The 21,385-nt window shown below is 46.5% G+C and overlaps 10 protein-coding genes across 10 annotated transcripts; 3 read left to right on the top strand and 7 right to left on the bottom strand.

The window, feature by feature from the left end:
- Positions 1 to 2,878: 2,878 nt before the first annotated feature.
- On the bottom strand, positions 2,879 to 3,885 carry BDR25DRAFT_202666 (uncharacterized protein; the record flags this gene model as incomplete). Its single annotated transcript, XM_033684405.1, has 4 exons — positions 2,879 to 3,056; positions 3,115 to 3,491; positions 3,595 to 3,662; positions 3,714 to 3,885. Coding segments are annotated over 4 exons (795 nt in total), but the record flags the coding sequence as incomplete, so codon positions are not given.
- A 1,290-nt stretch (positions 3,886 to 5,175) lies between these two features.
- BDR25DRAFT_231977 (uncharacterized protein) lies at positions 5,176 to 6,249 on the top strand (the record flags this gene model as incomplete). Its single annotated transcript, XM_033685399.1, has 2 exons — positions 5,176 to 5,845; positions 5,891 to 6,249. 2 exons carry the CDS (start codon positions 5,176 to 5,178, stop codon positions 6,247 to 6,249), a joined length of 1,029 nt encoding a protein of 342 aa, XP_033545160.1.
- Positions 6,250 to 7,791: 1,542 nt separating this feature from the next.
- BDR25DRAFT_231806 (uncharacterized protein) lies at positions 7,792 to 8,226 on the bottom strand (the record flags this gene model as incomplete). Its single annotated transcript, XM_033685393.1, has 1 exon — positions 7,792 to 8,226. One exon carries the CDS (start codon positions 8,224 to 8,226, stop codon positions 7,792 to 7,794), a length of 435 nt encoding a protein of 144 aa, XP_033545159.1.
- A 179-nt stretch (positions 8,227 to 8,405) lies between these two features.
- BDR25DRAFT_231813 (FAD binding domain protein) lies at positions 8,406 to 10,166 on the bottom strand (the record flags this gene model as incomplete). The annotated part of the gene is made up of 3 exons (XM_033685394.1): positions 8,406 to 8,694; positions 8,747 to 9,017; positions 9,071 to 10,166. The coding sequence occupies 3 exons, from the start codon at positions 10,164 to 10,166 to the stop codon at positions 8,406 to 8,408; spliced, it is 1,656 nt and encodes a 551-aa protein (XP_033545158.1).
- A 556-nt stretch (positions 10,167 to 10,722) lies between these two features.
- On the bottom strand, positions 10,723 to 11,750 carry BDR25DRAFT_373375 (short chain dehydrogenase; the record flags this gene model as incomplete). Its single annotated transcript, XM_033697278.1, has 4 exons — positions 10,723 to 10,898; positions 10,953 to 11,238; positions 11,285 to 11,578; positions 11,631 to 11,750. Coding segments are annotated over 4 exons (876 nt in total), but the record flags the coding sequence as incomplete, so codon positions are not given.
- A 731-nt stretch (positions 11,751 to 12,481) lies between these two features.
- On the bottom strand, positions 12,482 to 14,203 carry BDR25DRAFT_231822 (FAD-binding domain-containing protein; the record flags this gene model as incomplete). The annotated part of the gene is made up of 1 exon (XM_033685395.1): positions 12,482 to 14,203. The coding sequence occupies one exon, from the start codon at positions 14,201 to 14,203 to the stop codon at positions 12,482 to 12,484; it is 1,722 nt and encodes a 573-aa protein (XP_033545156.1).
- Positions 14,204 to 14,244: 41 nt separating this feature from the next.
- On the top strand, positions 14,245 to 14,952 carry BDR25DRAFT_357611 (uncharacterized protein; the record flags this gene model as incomplete). Its single annotated transcript, XM_033695831.1, has 7 exons — positions 14,245 to 14,280; positions 14,343 to 14,370; positions 14,432 to 14,547; positions 14,579 to 14,602; positions 14,641 to 14,736; positions 14,772 to 14,796; positions 14,828 to 14,952. 7 exons carry the CDS (start codon positions 14,245 to 14,247, stop codon positions 14,950 to 14,952), a joined length of 450 nt encoding a protein of 149 aa, XP_033545155.1.
- Positions 14,953 to 15,009: 57 nt separating this feature from the next.
- BDR25DRAFT_373371 (cytochrome P450 monooxygenase-like protein) lies at positions 15,010 to 17,136 on the top strand (the record flags this gene model as incomplete). Its single annotated transcript, XM_033697277.1, has 7 exons — positions 15,010 to 15,400; positions 15,460 to 15,642; positions 15,700 to 16,037; positions 16,093 to 16,229; positions 16,307 to 16,590; positions 16,645 to 16,746; positions 16,811 to 17,136. The coding sequence occupies 7 exons, from the start codon at positions 15,010 to 15,012 to the stop codon at positions 17,008 to 17,010; spliced, it is 1,635 nt and encodes a 544-aa protein (XP_033545154.1). The 3' UTR covers positions 17,011 to 17,136.
- Positions 17,137 to 17,273: 137 nt separating this feature from the next.
- BDR25DRAFT_357609 (uncharacterized protein) lies at positions 17,274 to 17,976 on the bottom strand (the record flags this gene model as incomplete). Its single annotated transcript, XM_033695830.1, has 5 exons — positions 17,274 to 17,417; positions 17,472 to 17,507; positions 17,537 to 17,620; positions 17,688 to 17,832; positions 17,885 to 17,976. 5 exons carry the CDS (start codon positions 17,974 to 17,976, stop codon positions 17,274 to 17,276), a joined length of 501 nt encoding a protein of 166 aa, XP_033545153.1.
- A 1,367-nt stretch (positions 17,977 to 19,343) lies between these two features.
- On the bottom strand, positions 19,344 to 20,518 carry BDR25DRAFT_357608 (uncharacterized protein; the record flags this gene model as incomplete). The annotated part of the gene is made up of 5 exons (XM_033695829.1): positions 19,344 to 19,407; positions 19,492 to 19,856; positions 19,922 to 20,303; positions 20,337 to 20,367; positions 20,461 to 20,518. 5 exons carry the CDS (start codon positions 20,516 to 20,518, stop codon positions 19,344 to 19,346), a joined length of 900 nt encoding a protein of 299 aa, XP_033545152.1.
- Between the last annotated feature and the right edge of the window lie 867 nt (positions 20,519 to 21,385).

Genomic DNA, 21,385 nt, shown 5'->3' with positions numbered 1-21,385 from the left:
TTAAACTATTTTCTAATAACTTAACATACCTCACAGGTGTGCTAGCTACACAGGTATGCTAGCTACTCTGCTAAGACCCTACTAAAACTATTCTAACATTATAATGCCTTAACAACAATACTAATTAGAATCTTTAAAAGAGGCTAGAGAATAGCTTACGCTTTAGGCTGTTAAATAAGACATAATAATTACTCTATAACACGCTGCAGCCTTTTACAACATCTTTTATACAACACTAAGCAATTAACACGCTAGACAGCCTTTATAAGCAGATTACACGCCTAAATTAAAAAAGGTAAGTAAAACTAAAAAAGTAATTATTTAGTATATACTTAACTTAGCTATGTAAAGATTTCTTTTTTCGCTTATAACTATTACTAATATAGCTAATTCTTTACACACTAAGTGTAATCTAAGCTATGTTAGTATAAACTATCCTAGTATATTATTAAACACTAACTAAAGCTTAAAGTTAAATTTAATTATAAGTATAATTATAAAAGAGGTTTTATAAAGACTTTAAGGTTATCTAAAACTAGTTCTAGCTACTAGCTAATATAAAAGCTAAGTATAGTATTTAAAATAAAAATATAAATAACTTTAATAAAATAAGCTTTATAATAAGTTAGATATTAACTAAAGTAGTTAAATAGCTTTAAAGTAGTTAATATAGCTTTAAAGTAATATAAATAGCTAAAGTTAGTCTAATAAAGTAAGTAAAAGTAAATAATAGTTATTTAGAGCATCAACACTACAAAGTAAGCTATTCTACTTTTTATTATTTTTAAGGGCTGCTACAACCCCTCTACTTTAGTACAAGAAGAATTCTATACTCTAGGACTAGGTTATTACAGTCTTTAAAAATAGCTAGATAATAAATAAGCTTAGTTTTTAGTAGCTAGAGCACTTTAACACCTATATAAAAAAGTGTACTATTAGAGAGTACTAGCTACTTGTTATTAATAGCTGTAAAAGCTATAACACTTTTAAGTTCTAATAATACTATAAAAAAATTATTACTTTTTATATACTTTTTTACTTATTTTACGTTTTATAGCTACTTAGTGTAGGTTGTTTTATGTCTTTAAAGAAAGTATATAAGTGCTAAGCTAAATTTTTTACATATAACTAAATTACTTATATTATAAAGCTTAAGTTTTTGCTATGCTTTAAACACACTTTTACTACTATAATTACTTTTAGTAATATCTAAGAGAAGTTTTAAAGCGCTAAATTAGTCTTATTTAACTTAAAATAAGTTATAATAGGGTTTAAAGTTTAGTTACACACTTTATTACTACTTTTTACTAATAAAAAGCCTTAGTAATTATAAACTCTAGGTAATACTTTAAAATTTAAGTTAAAATTAACACTAGTTTAATAAAAAATTTAAAAGCATGTAGATAGCTTACTAAGTTTAATAGTAAAGGCTTTTAAAAAGGTCTTAAAAGTGTAGTAATAGTTATATATAAACTTATATTAGCATAAAAGGGCATTACTAAGCTTAAAGCAGTAAATAAAGCTACTACATGTTATAAATTACATAAAAAAGTAGATATAGTATAAAATTACTTTTATAGTTAAAAATAGCCTACACTTAACATTTTTAAAAGAGTTTAAAGCGTGTAAAAATAGAAAAAAGAAAGAAAAAAGTGCACACTAAGATAAAGCATAAGCTTATAAGGCACTCTAAATAGTGCTATAAAGTAGAATATATCTTACACATGTAACGATTCTCGTTCCATCTCGGGTCGCCCGGAACCCATCCGAAGGGTCCCCGTATCGGCTCCGACCCTGGCTCGACCCTGACTCGACCTGGCCCCGACCCCTGCTGTTACCCCTATTCCCTCATGTATTTAGTCGCACCTCGCCCCCATAGCTAGCTCAGTAGTTTTCTGATATCCTTTTGTACAAGGCCTATAGGTGTCAATGGCATTCCCAGGTTCAGAGTCCCCACGCACTCCCATATGCCTCTGAGTGGATTCCCACCGCATTCGGACCCATTGTCTTGCCTGCGCCGTTACAACACACATGTAAAAATAGAGTAGAGGTAGTACTAGAATAGCATATAATATAATATTATACCTTGTAGGACTAAATAGTGCTAATATAGGTTAGAATAGATTGTAGATTTAGAAGAGTCTTAGCAGAGTAGCCGGTACACCTGTGAAGTATGTTATAGATTTTTTTTTTTTTTTTACTAATTCTACTTTTAACTAAATCTATAATTAATACTTTAAAGTTTACTTAATAAGAGCTTATAGCTATTTAATACTAACTTTACTAGTAAAATACTTTAGCTACTATTAGTGTTTAAATTTGCTATCGTATATAAAATAAATAACGTAGAATAGAAATAGAAATATTAAGATATACACTATAAAATATATGTTAAACTCTTAATACCTATATAATTACTAAGTAATAAAGAAAATGTAATAGAATTAAATACCTTTAACTATTTGCTTAGAAGAGTTTAATAAGAGTTTTATAATATTATTCCAAGCTCTTACCTCTGTTATACCTACAATATAGGCAGGTAATAACCTTTGGTTTTGATTTTAACTGGAAATGATAGTTAGACTGCTAGCAGTACTAGAATACACTACCACTTTATCTACACTACCCGCTGCGCCGAAGTCTTCGGTAAATCCGTCTTCGAAATCGTCTCCACCGAAACCTCCATATCCCTCCTTCTAGAAATCCCCTCTTTTCCATAATCCAAGTTAACTAGCTCAGTTACATCATCATTCGAGAGCCGACTGAAGTCCTTCCGGTGAGGATTCCGCCCACTGCTTCCAAAGGTCCTGATTGGGCCGCGAGCAGGAGCCCCCTTCATCTTCGAGGACCCGCTGGATAAGAAGTATTCCTTCACGCGAGGTGGCAATAGAAGGGGGAATAGTGGCGCGATGGTTGGGAAGTTGGTGGCTATGAGGCCTAGCCATAGCTCGAGGAGAGATTGGAGTGCTACGATGTAGAGGTCGTAAGAAAAGTCTGCGGGTTTGTGGAGAGCTTGCACAGTTGTGCCGAGGCGCCAGAGCATGATAGCAACGATTCTATACGAGCGCGTTAGCGGAAGCCTTTCCTTATGTGTAACTGGGGCAGATAGCGTACGAGAGACCGAGACTGAACATGGCGCTTACGCCAACCTTCTTTCGCATTGGCATTTTAATTTTCCATACCACCGGTAGCGGCATCGCAACAATGGTAACGTCGAGCAGCACGTTGAGCGAGAGCGCGGCAAGCGAGTGGTACATCCATGGCCAGCATTTCTCCTCGTGGAGGAGGGGATCCCAGCTCGCCCTCACTGGATTGCAGGCTGCGATGAAGATGGGAATTAAGACAATGGCGTAAACGACACAGCCTGCCATCACAACCCAAATCACCCTCTTGAACTTGGGGCCCTGAAATATGACCAGGTAGAGTTTCAAGACTGCTAGTTTGCAGCCGACCGTGGATAGTGTCCATGTGACATTGCCCGCAAACTCTAACTATGAAGGTGTGGCTTGGTTAGTGCATATGCAGCAAGCATAGGACCGAAGGATCCTCTCGACATGACGGAGTTCTAACCGACTGGAATGGGTGGTATCGTACCTTGAACTGGATCGATAGCTCTCTCAATGTCAACTCCGTCGCATGGTATCCAAGGCCGTTGTGAATAGCTGCGATGCAAGGTCAACCGTGCTCTATCCGTAATGTCGGAATCTACGTACCCCAGAAAGTGCAACCCTCCAAAGCCAGCATGTTAATGGTAGCAAAGACTACCAAATAGTCGTCCGCTCTCAATGCTCGCTTCTGCCTTCTCAGCGCCAGAACCCGAAGGGTAAGGCTGACGAAAACAAGAGCTGTAAAGACAGAGATCCATATTACCAAATATCTTCCACGCGAACTGAGCATTTTGCGGAAAGAAAATCAGAAGAGCCTCAAGCGATGATGCGTGGATGCAAGATGACTTTTGTGGCAACTTATAGGCGCTGGGACGATTTTACGTGCCGCGAGTCCTATGAGCTTACTTTCTGCTCTACCAATGACTTCTTCTGGCTGGCGATGAAATTAGCACAGGGTCTCAAAGGACGAGTGGAGGATCCGGCAATGGGAGTGGTGCCGGGCAAGGCTGTGGACGAACGAGCTCTCGGCATGAGGAAGTAGTCTTACCTGCGTTCGCAAAGTCGGCTCCTGTCAACCCGAAGAGGAGGGCTGCGCTAGGTGGAGGGCCAAAAGTGATTGCTGATCCTCCAGTTTGAAACCTGTGTGTCTGGGTGCGGCAACAACGGTTTCTGGGGCTGCGAGTTGAGTTGTCTTTCTTCCCACCTCTAGCTATCCTTTCTTTTGTAGGGTATGCAAGCAGTACATGTAATGCGTTCAGCGCTTCTTCAGGGTTTAGAAAACCTCTTTTCGTAGCGAGAAAACGCCGTTACCCTATTCTTCTATGTGTCCAATTACCTAGTGTTAACCTGCATTCTATTGATCAACTAATCTAGCTTACATGCCGCCCCGTTCGGGACCTAACAATGCGTTTTTAGATGAGTTGACATGAAGTACGGAAATTTGGTGTTCTAGAATAGCAAGCCACCCTCGTTAGTATGCAGATGGTTGTTATAGATATGCGGGGCCGGGAATCCAAGCTTGATGTGCTTACGATTCCCTCAATCTTCGAGTCTCTCAGGGGCATGCTTGTGCGCAAATGCTAAAACAATACGATGTTACATTAGATAGATTGAATATGTTCTAGGGCATGAAGTTGTCACTTTATCTGCATTCCAACGCCGAGAACTTCGTGGTAAGGGGCAGTTTTACTAAACTTACCGTCGTCATCTGCAAGCTTACCCACTTGACCTGCTGTGCTCCAAGGGCAGAGATTCCCTGCAGCCACCTTCAGCCTTGTTGCCTTCTTGTTAGACACCCATGTAACCGTTCGCACGGCAATGCTCAATTTGCACTCTGCAGCGCGCTCGGGCCCCGTTTGGCTTTCGACGATAGTGCGCATTCATCGCCCACTCGGGAGAAGCTAAAGAGGTTAGGTATCCTAGGTAACATTCTGTGCGAGTGTAGATTTAAAGTGCATATCTTGCGAGAGCTCAACTGTGATCTGTGAAATAATCCTTCCTTACCCTTCGATCTACAACCGGTAAGCTTCGTCGAAACCACACGCGTCGGAAAGGTGAAGGCGTCGACATGCCCTCTTCTTCGTTCAGACATTGTGCGGTCGCCGACCCCAACCACGGCATTTCGAGCAAGAAGAGACCAGCGGCTCGTATTCCAAATATCCTTACCATTCTGTTCAGCCAGGCATCGCAAGCTCGGACACATCTCTACAACTTATACCTCATCACCCTGGACGACACTCCGACGTTTGTGGTGCCGAACACTGTCTTCGGCGTTTCGAGTGCCTTCACCAGCTCCATGGTCAAAGCCACCGACTCCGCGGCACTTGTGTCGCTCGGTTTTTCCTGGAGGCTCTGTTTCGTTGTGCTACAGACTGTCATCTTTAATTGGACGAACCTGCTTATCTTCGATCTTGCCAATCAACGGCAGAGCGGCGAGGAGGACGCCCACAACAAGCCTTGGCGGCCCATTCCAAGCGGGCGGCTAACCAGCATCCAAATGCGGCATCTACTAATGGCCGCGATCCCGGTCGTTCTCACCTACAATCACTTCGTGCTCAGTGTCGGGACGGAGAGCTGCCTCCTGGCGATACTGACGTGGCTCTACAACGATCTAGGGGGCGGCGACGACAACTGGCTCATCCGGAATCTCATCATCGGTTGCGCTTTCGGGGTGTATAATCTGGGCTCCCTTAAAGTGGCCGCTACCACGTCCGCTGCGGTTAGTGGGGCCTTTGCCGGTCTGATAGTGCGTCCATCGTACTACCCAGCATATGCACCTACAGTCTCACCAATGGGATATTACTGGACAGCGATTATCAGCCTCGTAATTTTTACTACCATGCATGTGCAGGACCTGAAAGATATCAAGGGCGACGCAGCAAGGGGGAGGCGCTCGGCCCCGATTGTGCTCGGTCGCCGAGCCGCAGGCTGGACCATTGCCGTTCCCGTCGTTTTGTGGTCTAGTGTCTGCCCGCTGTTTTGGCGTTCACCGGCATGGGTTGCGTGGGTCCCCGCAGCTGTAGGGATGTGCGTTGCCTGGAGATGTGTGCGTGTTAGCGGGGAATGGACGGATCGGAGGACGTGGCAGCTGTGGTGTGCATGGACAGCGGTGCTATATGTTCTTCCGCCGCTCTCTGCTTGATTTTAGATGTTTCTAAATTGGTAATCGCCTTATCGGGCATGCGCACCGCCAGACTAAGCTCAAAATGCTGAAGCTTAAGTTCGCTGCGGCCCGGGCCGCGTCAATCTTGGCACGTCATGCCTGCAAGCGCTACCGCAAAACCGTGATTAATCAGCCATCGCACTGTTTCACACCTCCGCCACATTTGATCGAAACTTCAACACCGTATAACTCGATCAATATGGGGGATATTGAGGCTGCTTCTGCTTAGTCACAATCGCTTGTGACTGGAGAAAACCTAATCATACTCGGATTGCTGCGCAGTATTGTGTTAATCGTACAACGCCGTCAAAGCGGCATCGGGGTGTTCGGGGCTCCGGCAACAAGGATGTCGAAAATCGACAACTGCTCAACACAACCTAAGAGAAGCAGGCAAATGCTGAGTTGAACTTTATTAGCTACCACTAAATCGAGCTTCTATTCAGATGGGCCTCTAGTATAGAGGCTGTCCAGAGCACCCTAGATAGTTGGCTTACGTAACTATTTTGCTATAACGATATTTCGATATAACGATATAATCCTAGCTCCCCGTTTGTATCGCGCCATGGAGAGTTGACTGTATTAGTCAATTGCGGCGCGGTCCGCACCCTATTTTAGCCCGTCTGCATCTATTATATGCAAAAATCGGGAAATTTCTTAGCGTTCCTCAGATCTTTTTTTCCCCTACTAAAATTGTAGAGGAGATTAGGGTCTTAATAAAATTCCTAATATATTAACAAATAGCAATTAGATTAGCTCTAGGTAAGTTAAAGCCTTTAGTTTGTATAGAGAAGCGCCTATACTAACTTTTTTAGGAGTAACAACGCGTTTGTTTGCAATGTATCGCGCTTATAGCGTCTCCATCCTTCCTAGCTAGTCCTAATCACCCTAATATCTTAAACTACGCACCTAAGTGTAAGGACGGAGCTCTGTACCATTGCGCCAATACAACTAAAAAGGTGCGAATAATTAACTAACAGTTAATTGTTGCGTACAGAATAGTATATGTACTCGTCGCACGTAAGCACCATCTCGGCCTTACACTAAGGGCTTAATAATTGCGTTTGTATAAACATCTGTTAGTTTCTCCTGCTTAGATAGTCTAGAACTACAATTGCTAATTATAAGAGTTGTTCTCTCTACATAGTTTATAATGTGGAGAACAATCTTAAGGCTTATAGCAGTGTCTATAAGCCACCTACTATAAAGCTTAGGAGACCTTCTAAAATTAGTAATAAAGACAGCAAAGCTCTGTTTAAGGAGTTGATCCGCAGCAGGTGGAGATACTAGGACAAACAAGCCTATTGGCTATGCAATTTTGGTGAGGGAAAAAAAGATCCGAGGAACGCCAAGACATTTCCCGATTTTTGCACATAATAGATGTCAGCACACCCATACTAATCTGACGTCGTGCATGGAAATGAAGCCAGCATCGCACACGCCGCTTTGTGCAGAATTCCCCCTCAATCGGAATGGTATTGTCCCGGGGTTCCTTGCTGACTCTCCGGTCTACCTGCCTGCCCCTCACTCCCTTCTAGTAACGATTGGTTCCTCAAGGGCGCACACCATCCTAAACCGACGATCAATAAACTTCTCTTCATCGTCTTGCATCTTTTCCTGAACCTCTTCGTGATAGAACACCTCACAAAACCTCTCAAAAGCCGTTTTGTCCTCCCAAACCATGACTGTCATAGAATCATAGGGGAAATCTGAGGGTTGGCCTCTGTAAAGCGTAGGTAGCCAAAGCTCATTGTTGGAATCGCTTGAAATTGACGTTGGAGCCATGTCATCGCTCCGAGTACGAGTACGTGTTACGTAGTTGCGAGTGTGCGTGATGGGAAACGTGTCTCCGACGAGGGATTTCAGGAGCGGAACGTGCACTGTGTCGTAATGGGTCCGGAATTGGGCAGGTGTGAGGCCGGGCTTCCGGTAGATCAGAGCAATGACCGTGTAAGTCATTGCTGTTGACGAAGATGGTTGCGATGTGGGAAGCTGGAACTCAAAGGTTGTAAGATTCTGAGGCGTCAAGAGAAGGAGCCAGAGCAGAGATAATGCAAGCGTATTAGTACTATATGTAAGGTATTACCCAGGTACCCTCCGGATGATTGTTATGTCAGAAATTTCCCCGCCAAATTAATCTAGTGTGCTTTGCACAACCTGAGGTCGGCCGCCTGCTTCCAGCGTTCACTCCCGACACCCGTCCATGTGTAGAAAAGGTCATCGGGGTCGTACTTCCTCTTAATAAACGAAAGACGGCCGTAGTTCTCGCCGTAGAATACCTGCTGCCACTTTGGCTCCCAAGGATCGCCCTCGTTCAGATAAGCGTATCCACCTCCAGGAATCAAGGAGGAGAGGTGCGGCACGATGGTATTTGTCATAAGCTTCTGGTTGACGATATTTTTTTCTCGGGATTGGTAATCGTAGAAGCTGACACAAGACGTCAACTAGGATGTCAATTTGAGGGGGAAGGGTCGCTTACGTTCCAACAACAAGGCTGACAAGAGATTCACGCCAGGCATGGAAAGCGGCATTAGGCACGTGCGGAGTCTTGGACACGTTGAAGGAGACTCCTGAGATCCATGTCCCGTACCCCGCGATATTCTGCAGAGCCTTCCTAAAAGCATGCGTCTTGGTTGTAATCACAGTACGAGGAATAAGTCGACTTCCGATTTGGAACGTTGCCGTAGCAGTCTCGGGGTTCATGGCCTTGTACATAGCGAGGAAGGAAGGGAAATCAGCAGAGTAGTAGGCTGCACGAAAAGGTTAGTGAAGTGCAAACTACAGAATGCTTACCATGACTTACTGTAGTTGATTCCTAGCTTCTTCAACTTGTCAAGGACAGGTTGATGCAGCGCGTCCAATTTCTTCTTGCTCATGCCGACTCCCACAGCTGGGCTCAATATGAATGTGTCGTTGTTGTTTAACCATGTGCTCGTCGCACCGGCATCGAGAACCTTGGGAAGCCCGGAAATGTACGCTTCGATGCCGTCGAAGAACTTATCTTGAGATATGCCCGCGGCAGAGAAAGTAAGGTTTGCCCCAGCTGTCAGGCCATCCGGATGCGCCTTAACCGTGAGCGACAGTACTGCAGCATATGTTCCTCCACCGCCCCCGGAAAGTGCCCAGTAGAGATCCGCGTTCTCATCCGGAGAGGCTGTCAGAATCTCACCATCTGCCGTGACGACTTCCCATTCTAGAGCTTGGTCTGCCCCAAGACCAAACTTCGATACCGACAATCCATGGCCACCACCCTGGGTGTATCCTCCCGCCATCCCGACGGTCGGACAAGTTCCGCCAACTGTGACTAGACCCGCGTCGTGAGCTGCTTTGAACGCATCCATGAACTGGACGCCTGCCCCGACCTTCAGTGCTTTCCCACTGTAACCGTCCGACTCATAGTCCAGCACCTCGGTATCCTTCATATGATGCGTCCAGATGGCGATTGCACCGGCCCCAGTCGACTTCCCGAGCCAGTCGTGTCCCGTGTTTCTGATTACCAGGCGGATGTTGTGCTTCTTCGCAAAATTGATCGTGGCCTGGTAGTTGGAAGCCTCATGTGCATCAACGGCGTACTGCACGTAGGCGCCGATGACGCACTGAGATGTCGGCGGAAGGAAAGCTTCACAGCTTTGGTTTGCAAACCATGGCGCCATGATGGAAGAGGATGTCTCTGTGTGAGTCGTAGGGACCGTCCATTTTGCTCGGATCGCATCACATTCGGCTTGGTTGAACGTCATGCTATGGCACGGAGTAGCTAGAGGGACCGTCGCGATGAGCTTTCCTCCAACAGTAGCATTGAAGTCGTTCCATACTGAGGGTGCAGGCCAGCAAGAGTCGCCCGGGAAACAGCGACAGCTCGAGAAATTGGCTGTGGTAGCCTGGGACCACGCGAAGCCCATATTGAACGGATCGAGCGAGGGTAAGGATGTTGAGAGATTTGCAACGCCAACGGAGGGAGCGGCCATGTTTGCAGCTGACGGGGGCCCGTGTTATATAGACAGACGGAGGTGAGAGCCTCTGCCGAAACGTGAGGGACTAGGTGATGGGCTCAATGGACCAGCTGGAGAGAGCGCCGGTCGCCAGGCGGCACGCGATATGCAAGGCGAGGCTAGCACCACGGGAGCGATATGTATCTCAAACTCGATCACGGGTAGGTGGCGTACATATGGGCGCAATAGTGGCGGGAAGATTGGGAGATGAAGCCCATCCTGGGTGCGTGCGGCACGGTTAAGGACGTGGTGCGCGGCGTGGGCCACGAGGCACGGTATAGCGAAATAGGCAAAATAGGTTGGCCTTGCAGAAAGTTTCACAGATGCATGCATGAAGAGGGCTTATTGAGCGTGGTGGATTGATCGATCTCGTATTGCATTCCTAGCTACCCTAATTCACCTGCAGTAGCGTCCCAGGTTCCTGCTGCTTTCATGTTACACTACGTGCTGACGGCGTCATAGCCAATTACATGTTGGGAAACGGCCAGCTATTGTAACCAAACAGGAGCTTAGTGCCCGACACGATTTCCTCCCGCATGCCCTTGAGCTCCTCGATGTCCCAGTTTGCCCAAATGAATCTGCCCGTGAGGAACTTTGCTTCAGGCAACGACGCCCACAAGCTGAAGCCGGCTGGGAGCTTGACTGTGGTGCCTCTGTCAGTGCTAGGCTCACACTATGAGCTGCTCTTTGACCTACCGTCGTCCATGGCAAGCATGTCTGTCGTATAACCAGACTTGCGGAATCCGTCAGTCTCGACCATTCCTGGATGAACAGCAGCGAAGAAGACATTGGGATTCTCCTCTGCCAGTATCTCGATCATTTTGGCAGCTGCCACTTTGGCCACCTGATAGCCCGCATATCCGACCAGCATTTGTGCCGGAAAGACGCTCCCGGCACTGATCATGGCCAAGAATGCGGCGTATGTCGGGCTTGCGGTGGGGAGGAACGCCTTGACCATGACGGCAATGGCTTTCACGTTGACCTAGTAGCTTGCATTAGACAAATTCAGAGCTGAAGGGTGGCCTTACCTCATATGACTTCCAAAAGTCGCTGATATCGGACTTTGCGACGGGCGAAGGTGTGGGCATCCAGCCTGCACAGAACACCACGGCATCCCAAGTGCCGACTTCACCCGCAACCTTTGCCATAGCTGCCTCGTCTGTCACGTCCGCATCGAAAATCGATATTTTGGCATACGGATTGGCTTTGGAGGCTTGAGCTGCCGTCTCCTCAAGCTTGGACTTGGTGAGGCCGACGAGGACGAGGTGCTTCGCTCTCGCGGTGGCGTAGCCAATGGCAGTCTCGCGCCCAATTCCTCCTCCCTAGGATAGTTTCTGAGAATACGAGACTGCAAGCGAGACAAACTGTACTCACGGCACCAGTGATAATAATAGTGTGCCCCTCATGGCTGACATTAGGGTTGCTGTATTCGATGGCTGGATAGACGTCGTTGTGCCAGGTCGGTGTGAGCGAGGGATATGGGGGCTTCATTATGGACAATCGGGGATGTTCTGTCGAGTGCAATGGTAAGGGGTTTAGATATGAAGCGCCCGTCGGCGTCGATCTAAGTAGGTTGAAGTGCAGGATATGTGAAGGGAAGCCCCCTTCCACCAGCCCCGCAACCCCGATGTCATCGCCGCCCAGCCCAACATGCACCCGTGGACGTCGCTCAAATCACCATGTTGCTCAATGCTACACAAATTTCCCTTTCGGCGTGCGACGGAAGACATCGTATCTGGTCATTCCATCGCCCAAGAAGTAGAAGTCCTTCCCCAGTATGAGCAATTTATTCTGCATGCAGGTGCCCCTCTCCAACTGGACGGTACTCCAGTCAGTCCGGAGTATTGCCTTATGCAGCTCTATCCGATAGGCCACTTTGCTTTCTGGCGGCGAGTCCGGGCGTATGCGGGTTGTACCGCTCGTCTGGTCCAAGTGTACAGTCTCATTGGTCATTGTCTTGTTGACTTTGCTCGCGAATGCAGCTCAAGTCAAATCTCTCCAGAGTTTTGCAACTCGTACTCTCCTGCGAAGTAAGGCGGAAGCGAACACTACCGAGCTCCCCACGAAGGCACTTGATCGACGGCCCGTTCGTCCCGCGAAGGCACTCGATCGACGGCCTGTTCGTACACCATGGTTCCTCCATTCACCCTGCGGCTTTCGGACAAGGCACAACTGGATTACAGAACTATATGCTTATTGTTACACGCGCAAACGCTGATGCTTGCCTACCCCTTCGTCCTACAGAGCCTTCCATTTGCGTCTTGCTCCCAGCGGTCACTCCCCACCGCCGTCTTCGCATAGAAAATCCCTTGTGGATCATACTTGTCCTTGATTTTGAGAAGCTTATCATAGTGCGCGCCATAGAAGAGAGTCCTAAAATCGGGTGCCTGGAAATCCCCTTCGTTCAAGTACGCTCCACCATTCGGTGTAAGCTTCTCCACCTGTGGAAGGAAATCATGGGTGATCTCATTTTGTGCCGCCGTTGTTGCTGACCAGTCAGTGTAGTTGATAGGGGTTCCCACGGTCAGACTGAATAGAGTCTTCCGAAAGTATGGATTCACGGCAACATCATCGGGAGACGCAACGCTATGTGAGACATTATAACTGACGCCAGACATGAGCGTACGCTCGCTGATGTTCCTGATAACTCTGGTTATGGCGGCTGTGTTGTTTGCTACAAGCTCTCTAGGGATCAATCGGCCGCCAACGTTGTAATTTGAGACGTTCCAGGATTCGGTCAGAGAGTTGTAAGCTGTCAGAAACGTAGTGTGCTCTCTAGAGGAGTATGAAGTCTCAAGACCGAGTTGGTGGAACTTGTCGAGTGTAGGTTTCAGGATTTCGTCCAATTCGCTCTGGTGTATGCCCGGTGCCATGGCAGGTGTGAGCATAAATCCAAAAGGTGCGGCTACCCATACTGCAGTAGCGCCAGAGTTAACGAGAGAGAGAAGGTTTTGAAGAAAAGTGCCTATTCCTTCGTACAGAGCGTCTGCATTGGTCTCATTTTTCAGCACCGTCATGGTTGCGGTCGAGGTGAAAGTGTCAGGAAAGGCTTTAACGGTCATAGCTACCACCACACCAAATGTGCCGCCTCCTCCTCCCCGCAATGCCCAATAGAGATCCGAATTATTTTGCGCGTTTGCGGTAAGTAACTCTCCAGTGGCGGTCACAACCTCCCATTCCAACACTTGATCAGCCGCTAAGCCAAATCTCGATGCGAAAGGTCCGTGGCCTGCGCCTTGCGTATATCCACCGGCGAGTGCGACAGTGGGGCAGTTGCCTCCTACGATAACGAGGCCATGTTCGCTTGCAAATGTGTATGCGTCGCCCGCGAGGACTCCAGCACCGATTTTGATAGCAGGACCCGAAAATGTGGGACCGGTGTACTGGGTGAATAGCTTAATCCCCTTCACCGAATGGGTCCAGATCTCCAGTGCATGAGCTCCGGTCGACTTGCCAAGGTAGTCATGCCCAGTGTTGCGGATGACAAGTCTGATGTTGTGCTTGGTAGCGAATAGGATGGCAGCCCGATAGTGAGCAGACTTGGTGGCGTTTATGGAGAACACGGGGTGGAAGCCTAGGGTGCAAGGGGTGTCCGGCCCTAGCCAGGGATTGCAGCTGTTATTTGAAAAAGGATAAGCCATCGGCGAAGATGCTGACTGCAGATGCGTTTCAGGGTAGTACCACACAGTTCTCAGAGCTTCACATCTGGCGAGGTCAAATGCCAAATTCGGGAGGTTGAATAATGCCTTATGGCAAGGAGCTGCGAGGGGAATGGTGGCAATCAATCTGCCATCAACCGTATTATTGAGGGTAGCCCAATCAGCTGAAGAAGGCCACGCAGTGTCTCCAGGAATGGAGCGACACTGGGCGACAGGGGCCGCACGTGTCAATGAAGAATATGGAAGAAGGAATGCGAAGGCGATGAGGAAAGCAAGGATTGACGCCATGGAATGCAGTCGGCTGAAAGACAACAACTGGTTTGGAGAACATGTGGAAAAACACGGCTCTTTCTAGTTCAATAAAGGTCAGGTACAGCAGAAAGCTCTTCTTGGGGGGATAAACTCTCAGGAGACGTTATTCCGATAGTATGTCTTGATATTGAATGCGTCAATACGTTGATGTTGCTTTCGCAAATTAATATGCTGCAGCAGCTGTTGCCTCGGAAGACCATTGAGCGCACAACTCGATTTTAGGCAGGTGCGACCAGTATCAACAACCAACCCTGGATTGTAGTACAAAGGCAAAGCCCGATACTATGGACATTTCCGAAACCACAGAGGGCGAGTCCCCAGTTTCTAAATTCGATCGATGTTACACCTGAGAAAGTTGGCAAAATGGCGATGTTCGTTCCGCCCCACTCGTGGCCAATGCTTGTTCCACATAGCAGGAGTTATTGGACAAAATTGATTCCGCATCTGGGTCACGGCGCGCCGAGAGAAAACGGTCGGGGTCTGCCCAGCGTGCTGCAGTTGCGACGAAGGTCGATAGCAGCATTCATCATCGATGCATTGATAGGGGATCATACTCTTCAATTCATTTCGTCGACATTCATCGATGCGTGGGCTTTGCAGGCCATGCTGGTTTAATTGGTAGAGTGAATAGAACACCAGTAGTACACTTCGACCACCATCGCGCCGCGGCCGCCTCTACCCCACTCTACCTGGGCTGTTCTACACTCAGTAGTGAATACCTCTGACTTCCCTTCTCCCCATTCTACCAACTTCTGGATCGCTGTACGCCATCTACATCCATAATGTATCTTGCTATCTCCATCGCCCTCGGAGCCATCGCTGGCGTCATTGCTCACAATAGCTTTTTCAAGCATGGCGAGTGGCATATGAGTACGCCGAATATACTACTAACACACCTGATTGCCGAATTTTCCGCCCTGTATCTGCTAGAAAACCTCCTTGGAAGCTTGGGCGATGCTCTCAATTTTGTCGCGAGCGTGACAACTTCGTATCTCACAGCATTATTCACGAGCATGACTATATACCGAATCTTTTTCCACAAGACGTCGCACTTCCCAGGGCCAAGACTAGCAGCCGTAACAAAATTCTGGCATATATGGCATATCCGAGACAGTACGAATTATATGTTCATGCAGAAGCTGTATGAGCGCTACGGAACATTTGTGCGCACAGGTCTGTTGTCCTGCAACTGCAGTGTGAATAAATCAAGGACACTTATCATATATGATAAGGCCCGAACGAAATTAGCATTTTCCATCCAAGCGCGATTCAACTCCTCGACGGCTGGATGAATCAGAACACAAAGGACATCTGGTACGATGTCCTCCAGCCTCGCAATTCCGCCATCTTCACGCGGGATGAGCTGGACCACAAGCATAGGCGAAAAGTATGGACACAATCCTTGTCCTCCAAAGGTACCTTATCTCTCACCTCCATTCTTCCTCCAGAGTTTAACTGAAAATATCTTCAAGCAATGGACTCCCTTCGACCTCGCCTCGCCGACCAAGCCATGGCGCTTTCACGCTGTATCGCGAGTTACAACGGCGCCCCGGTCGACGTCGACGAGGTAATGTCATGGTTCTCGTTCGACGCCATGGGTGAGGTAGTATTCGGCGAGGACTTCAATCTCATGAATTCGCGCGTCATGCATCCAGCAATCCTCCATAGAGATAGAGCACTGGCAATGCTGGGGCCTATCGCCGATGCGATTTGGATTGCGAGAATAGCGTTCTCATTCATACCGTTTTATGGAAGAGTGAAGGATTGGATGCAGATGGTTAAGTTCTGCGAGGAGAGGATGGACGAGAGGGTGGAGGTGAGTGTGCCTTTGGCTCCCAAGCCTAGATCGTACTTACGGCCAGCAGAGAGGCATGAATAAAGAGAAATCGGATATGGCTCAATGGTTTATTGAGGAAAATCACAAACTTAGCGAGGTAAGGAGTCCAAAGGATCGACGCCATCTGCTCAGCGGTACTGCTGTCTCTGCCGTCGTAGCAGGAAGGTTAGTACGCTCCATTCCTCACCGGGCTTCACGGCATCGCCCAGGGGATCGGACACTAACGTAATGACTCGTAATAGTGACACAACCCGCGCCTCTCTCATCGCTATCTGGTGGTGCCTATGTAAACACCCTGAGCACGCCGAAAAGATCCGTTCCGAAATCAAGGACGTCGACATTAGCGACGCCAATGCCCTCGCTACCCTTCCCCATCTCAACGGAGTCGTGAAGGAGGTTCTGAGGCTCGTGCCACCAGCGATGACAGGTGGCGGGAGAATCACAGGACCACAAGGCCTCTGGGTAGATGGTACATTCATTCCTCCGTTCACCAAGGTCACAGCACCAAAATATGTCATTATGCGGAGTAGGTCTCCACAATGCGCAATTTTAGGAAAACACGGAAACTTATATCCTCTAGTGGAATCTGCATTCGAGTTACCCAATGAATTCATTCCCGAGAGGTGGTATTCGCGGCCCGAATTAGTGAAAGACAAAAACGCATTTGGGCCATTCTCTTTCGGTATTGCATATTCTTTCCCAATGTGCTATTGCATCTTTGATCGCGCCACTGACGAATACCCTAGGCAACCGCCAATGTGTAGGCAAAGTCCTCGCATACGCAGAATTGCGGCTTGTAGCTGCGACGCTACTCAAGCATTATAACGTTCGTTTCGCGCCAGGGTATAACCCAGATATCATGTGGCGTGACATGAAGGATCAGGTTACAGCTCAACCGGGACAAGTGCTTTGTATTTTCGAACCAAGGGATGGTCAAGATGTCTAAACGGCACTACGGATAAGTTATTACTACGATAAGGGTATGTCGCTATTATAGAATTGGTGATTCAGAGTTCTCAACAGTCAATCAGTTAGTCCCGGAGGCTACCGGACCTGACTGACTTACTTTTCCAGCCAATCAGACTAATTGGATTGATTACCAACTTTCCAATGTTAATTGAGATTGATTGGCTAATTGGCAGAATAGGCGGCTTTTGCACTAATTGATTGGCTGACTGACTGCCTTATGTGTACTTAAACTGCTCTAATTCAGCGGTTATTTTGTTCAAGCCGTTGAGAGAGACTCCCGGAGTAGTAGTAGCAGTTGTAGGAGCGGCTAATCGTTTCATGCCTACCCTCTTCTAGCTCTTTAGTGACTGTAAGGCGGAAATTAGCTAAGGCTCCATGTGTAGTCTCCACGCGTCGAGGAAACCCCTGAGCCCACTAAACACCCCCTTTAAAGTCGACGGAGGAGACGGGGATTGAGTATATACCAAAGGGGAGCTTGGCCAAGGTGGGGAACTTCTCCTCACAAAGGAGCTAGCACCGTATTGAGTAGTCGGAAAGAGAGCCCTTATAGAGTAGGGGCAGATGAAGTCTCTAGAATTTATTCTCGTCTTTAAGCGCCCCCCTTCCCCTGGTGGAGGTCTGCCTTTATAGAGTTCTCTAGAAAAGTTTCTTGACTGGAGGCGTGGGTGGCGGCTCTCGCAAAGGCAAACAGGTATTTGAGGCGAGAGTCTCACATAAGTGGGAGCCAAACTGAGAGAATTGAATAGTTGTAGTGTACGGCGTAGGAAGGTCTGAGGAGCGAGAGAGAGCTCCGAACCGACTATATAGTGTACGACAAAGCAACTAGTCCTAATGAGTGTATAGTGCAGAACAGGGGTACGACTGCAGGTGCGACAATTTCTACCGTGCCAAAGCTTAAAATGTTCGACTGTCTGCTACATGCGACTCTTAGATACAGTCGCATGACAAAAGTCTGTGTACATCACTTTTTCCCCACTAAATCGCGACGCGAAAAAGAACCACGCGCATTTAATTTTATATATAATTACATACTTTTTTTAATGTAAATAATTAAAATATATTTAATACTAAGTCTGCTAGCTATGCGCAAGTTGTACAGCCTTAACCCTCCTCAGCATTAACTAGATAAGTGTACAAATTAGTGAATTAGGTATTAGCTGCTACCCCTTCTTTAAAGTAGCATAAAAACAGTCCTAATCCTCTTCTAAATTGCCTAATTTGTTAAACTTAGGATAAAGCTTGTGTACAATCTTTTTAAGAGCCTACTAGAGGTGCTTAATAGAATTAAGGTCTAGTAAATACAGAGGCTACTCTAAGGTCTAAATTCTATGCTCTTTAAAAAAGATCTAAGTTACTTAGGTGTTATAAATTAGCGCATTATCTTGCATAAAGATCTGCCTTAGTAGGTAGTTTAGTAGAAGACCTTTCTTAAGCGTTTCTATGTATAAATTTGCAGAATACCCCCCGCGCTTGCTCTAGGGGTCCCTTAGCATAATTACTAATTTACTCTGCTCTACCCTTCTGTTACTAGTTACCTAAATAGCCCCCTATACTATCTAAGAGGGTTGTTTTAATTTCTCTTTTTCTTAAATTATCTCTTGTTGCTAGCGCTTTTTAGGGTATTAAAAACACTACTTTTTATTACCTCTTAAGTTAACCTTAACTAAGCACTTATTAAAAAACTTAACAGTCCTTCTTTTTTAGTTAAAGTGGCAGTATGTCTTAGTAAATTAACGCCTAATTTAGGTGTGCTTCTCTAGCAGTTTTAGTCTCTTGTTATAACAGTAGTTTGTTAACCCTTGTTTCTTAAAAGCTTAGTACATAGTACGCTTAGATAGTAAGTGTGCACAGTCTATAAGGTAAGCTTTCTTTATAAGGCAATTATACTAGATTTTTAGGGTCTTTTAAACCTAGCAAAAAAGGAGGCAACTCTTATAAATATTAATTGCATGTGGCTGGCCAGATCTTAGTAGTAAATAAGTAGTGTAGTAAGTTTTCTATCTGTAAATTGTGTTGTGCACACATCTACGCAACACGCTATACTCCTTTATTATTTTTTAATAAGTACATCTTGCCTTATACTTTAAAATAATACTAGCCCTTGCTAAGGGGGTTAATTTACCCCCTTGTCCGCAATTTCTGCTTATTTCCTGGCCAAAAGAACAGCGTGGCATAGTTGTGGGGTAGTGGTTTGGGGAGGGGTTGGATGCGCGACGCGATGTTTTGGTGTTCGCGCACGGTTCATGTACACAGACTTTTGTCCTAGAACTGTACAACATTAACAACTAAGGGCATAGCGGCACAGATGATCTATGGCAACTTCTCCGCAGGCTCCCAACCATATTCAAAGTGACCCAGACCCCCCAAGACACTTCTGCACTGATGCTGTATTAATCAGGAAGTATGATTAGTAGAATCGATGAAATATACCTATTGAAATTAAGTGTGTAGTTAGTACAAATATCCATCCTTCTCCAACACAACATTGAAAGCCCTTAGACTCAAACTAACCGCCTTCTTAACCCTACCCTTCTCCCCATTCATCGTAAACAGGAACTTATCAATTGGAAACTTCCCCAACACAAGCAGATCCACACTACCCCACGAGTTACCTGCCGAAAACGGCCCCGTAAACACGGCGCCAGCCTGCTGATCCAAACTCATGCGCCACGCCACCTCCCTGCCATCTTCTGTCTCCCTTTCCAAGTTGGTCGGATAGACGCGCAGGGCAGAGGGCGTCAGAGGCTCGGAGGTGGCAGTGTAGGAGTCGCCCGCAAAGAGTTTGGCAAACACGATCAGCATGTCCGTGCCGTTGCTGATCCACTTAGAGATGCCGAGACCGGGGAGTTTGGGGGGTCAGTGTTGAGGTTTAAGCTGAAGTTCAGGACATTCTTTGCTGTGTATGTTCCTGCGTACACGACGTCTGCTTGTTCGCGGGCCGCGGCTTCGAGCGCGGGGAAGAGCTTGTATACGACGAGGTCGTCGAGCCAGAGAGGTGCGCCTGTGCCTCCTATTGCGAGGGCGAAGCCGATATTGTAGTCAGGCACCACTGCCAAGTTCGCTTGGTAGAGTCCAATGTCGCCTTGCTTGGTATACAGATCAACGAGGCGCTTGCTTGGACCAATATCCGCGGCGCGGTAGATTTCCCACGGGCGACCGACGTTGCCGTAGAGACTAGAGGTATGCAATGTTGGCTTTAACCATGCGCGTGTAGTGTTCTCGAGTAGGAGTGTGGAACTCAAGATGGAGTGCCCGATCTTCGTAAGGTCGCTGGTAGACGCGTATATGTCGCACGTGTCTCACGCGATATCATACCCATGTACTGCACTATTCACTCATTAGGCATAGCTTCTCTCTTGTACAGTATATAGTCAGCCCAGAGCTCTATTAAGCTCCTTAGACCTTACAATACACTTGTTTAATCCACCTTGTTTAGATCTTACTCCCTTATTAAGTTGTTTGCTATAACGTGTTTTATCACTCATCCGCCAAAATCAGTCATCCGCCAGCCCCACCAAAACCAGAGCACCTTTCTGACAGATAACTGAACAGCAACTAAATTAAACCTATATAGATATATATACAAAAGATTCCTAATTGCTTCTACATTAAGTCCTGTTATGGCCTTGCACGTGGCATTTTGAGCAGGTTGGTGGTGCTCGGCGATAGCTCTAAGATGCCTGAGCCTGCGCATCTACCTCGACCACCCTATTAGCCTCTGCAGCCAGCCTCTAACCTTCCTAGCCTGTAAGAGTCCCTTCTGTAGCAATATACTGCTGTTGCTGTTGCCTTTTCTGCTCTTAACAATAGTTAGCCTAACACAGCTTAGTGTTCTTCTCTATAAGGATTGTTACTAAGTGCATTACTATCTAACATCTTTTAATAAGCTAAGCTATTGCCTAGCTAGTAAAGCTCTATAATTAATAACTAAGGCAGTTATAGATAAGTTAAGCCTACTGCTGTAGCTAAGTAACTGTATAAGGCGTCTCTACAGTCTAGCGCGTCTTACTGTAAGCTTCTTGCGCTAGTAAAGACAGCGTACAGACAATAGTAAGCAACAATAAGATGTAATTAGGATAGTATAGGACTAAACCTGCAGCTTAAAAGCTGCTCTTAATTATCTGCTCTGTAAACAGTATAGGTCTAATATGTGTATAGATGCTTAGAAAGTCTTACTTATTAACATAGTAGATATAATTACGCGCTAGCTTAGAAACCTTGTGTCTATACACTGTCTTAAGCAGGGAGAAGCAGCTAACATCTAGAGGCTGTAGAAGGTAGGAGCTATAAGCTAGCATGCAAAGACTAATAATCTTATTCTCTGTACAGTATTAGTTAAACTTAGGCGTCGC

This window comes from Lindgomyces ingoldianus (genome assembly GCF_010093535.1).
Source record: "Lindgomyces ingoldianus strain ATCC 200398 unplaced genomic scaffold BDR25scaffold_25, whole genome shotgun sequence".
Lineage (NCBI taxonomy): Eukaryota > Fungi > Ascomycota > Dothideomycetes > Pleosporales > Lindgomycetaceae > Lindgomyces > Lindgomyces ingoldianus.
This window is presented reverse-complemented; position numbering and strand designations above follow the sequence as displayed.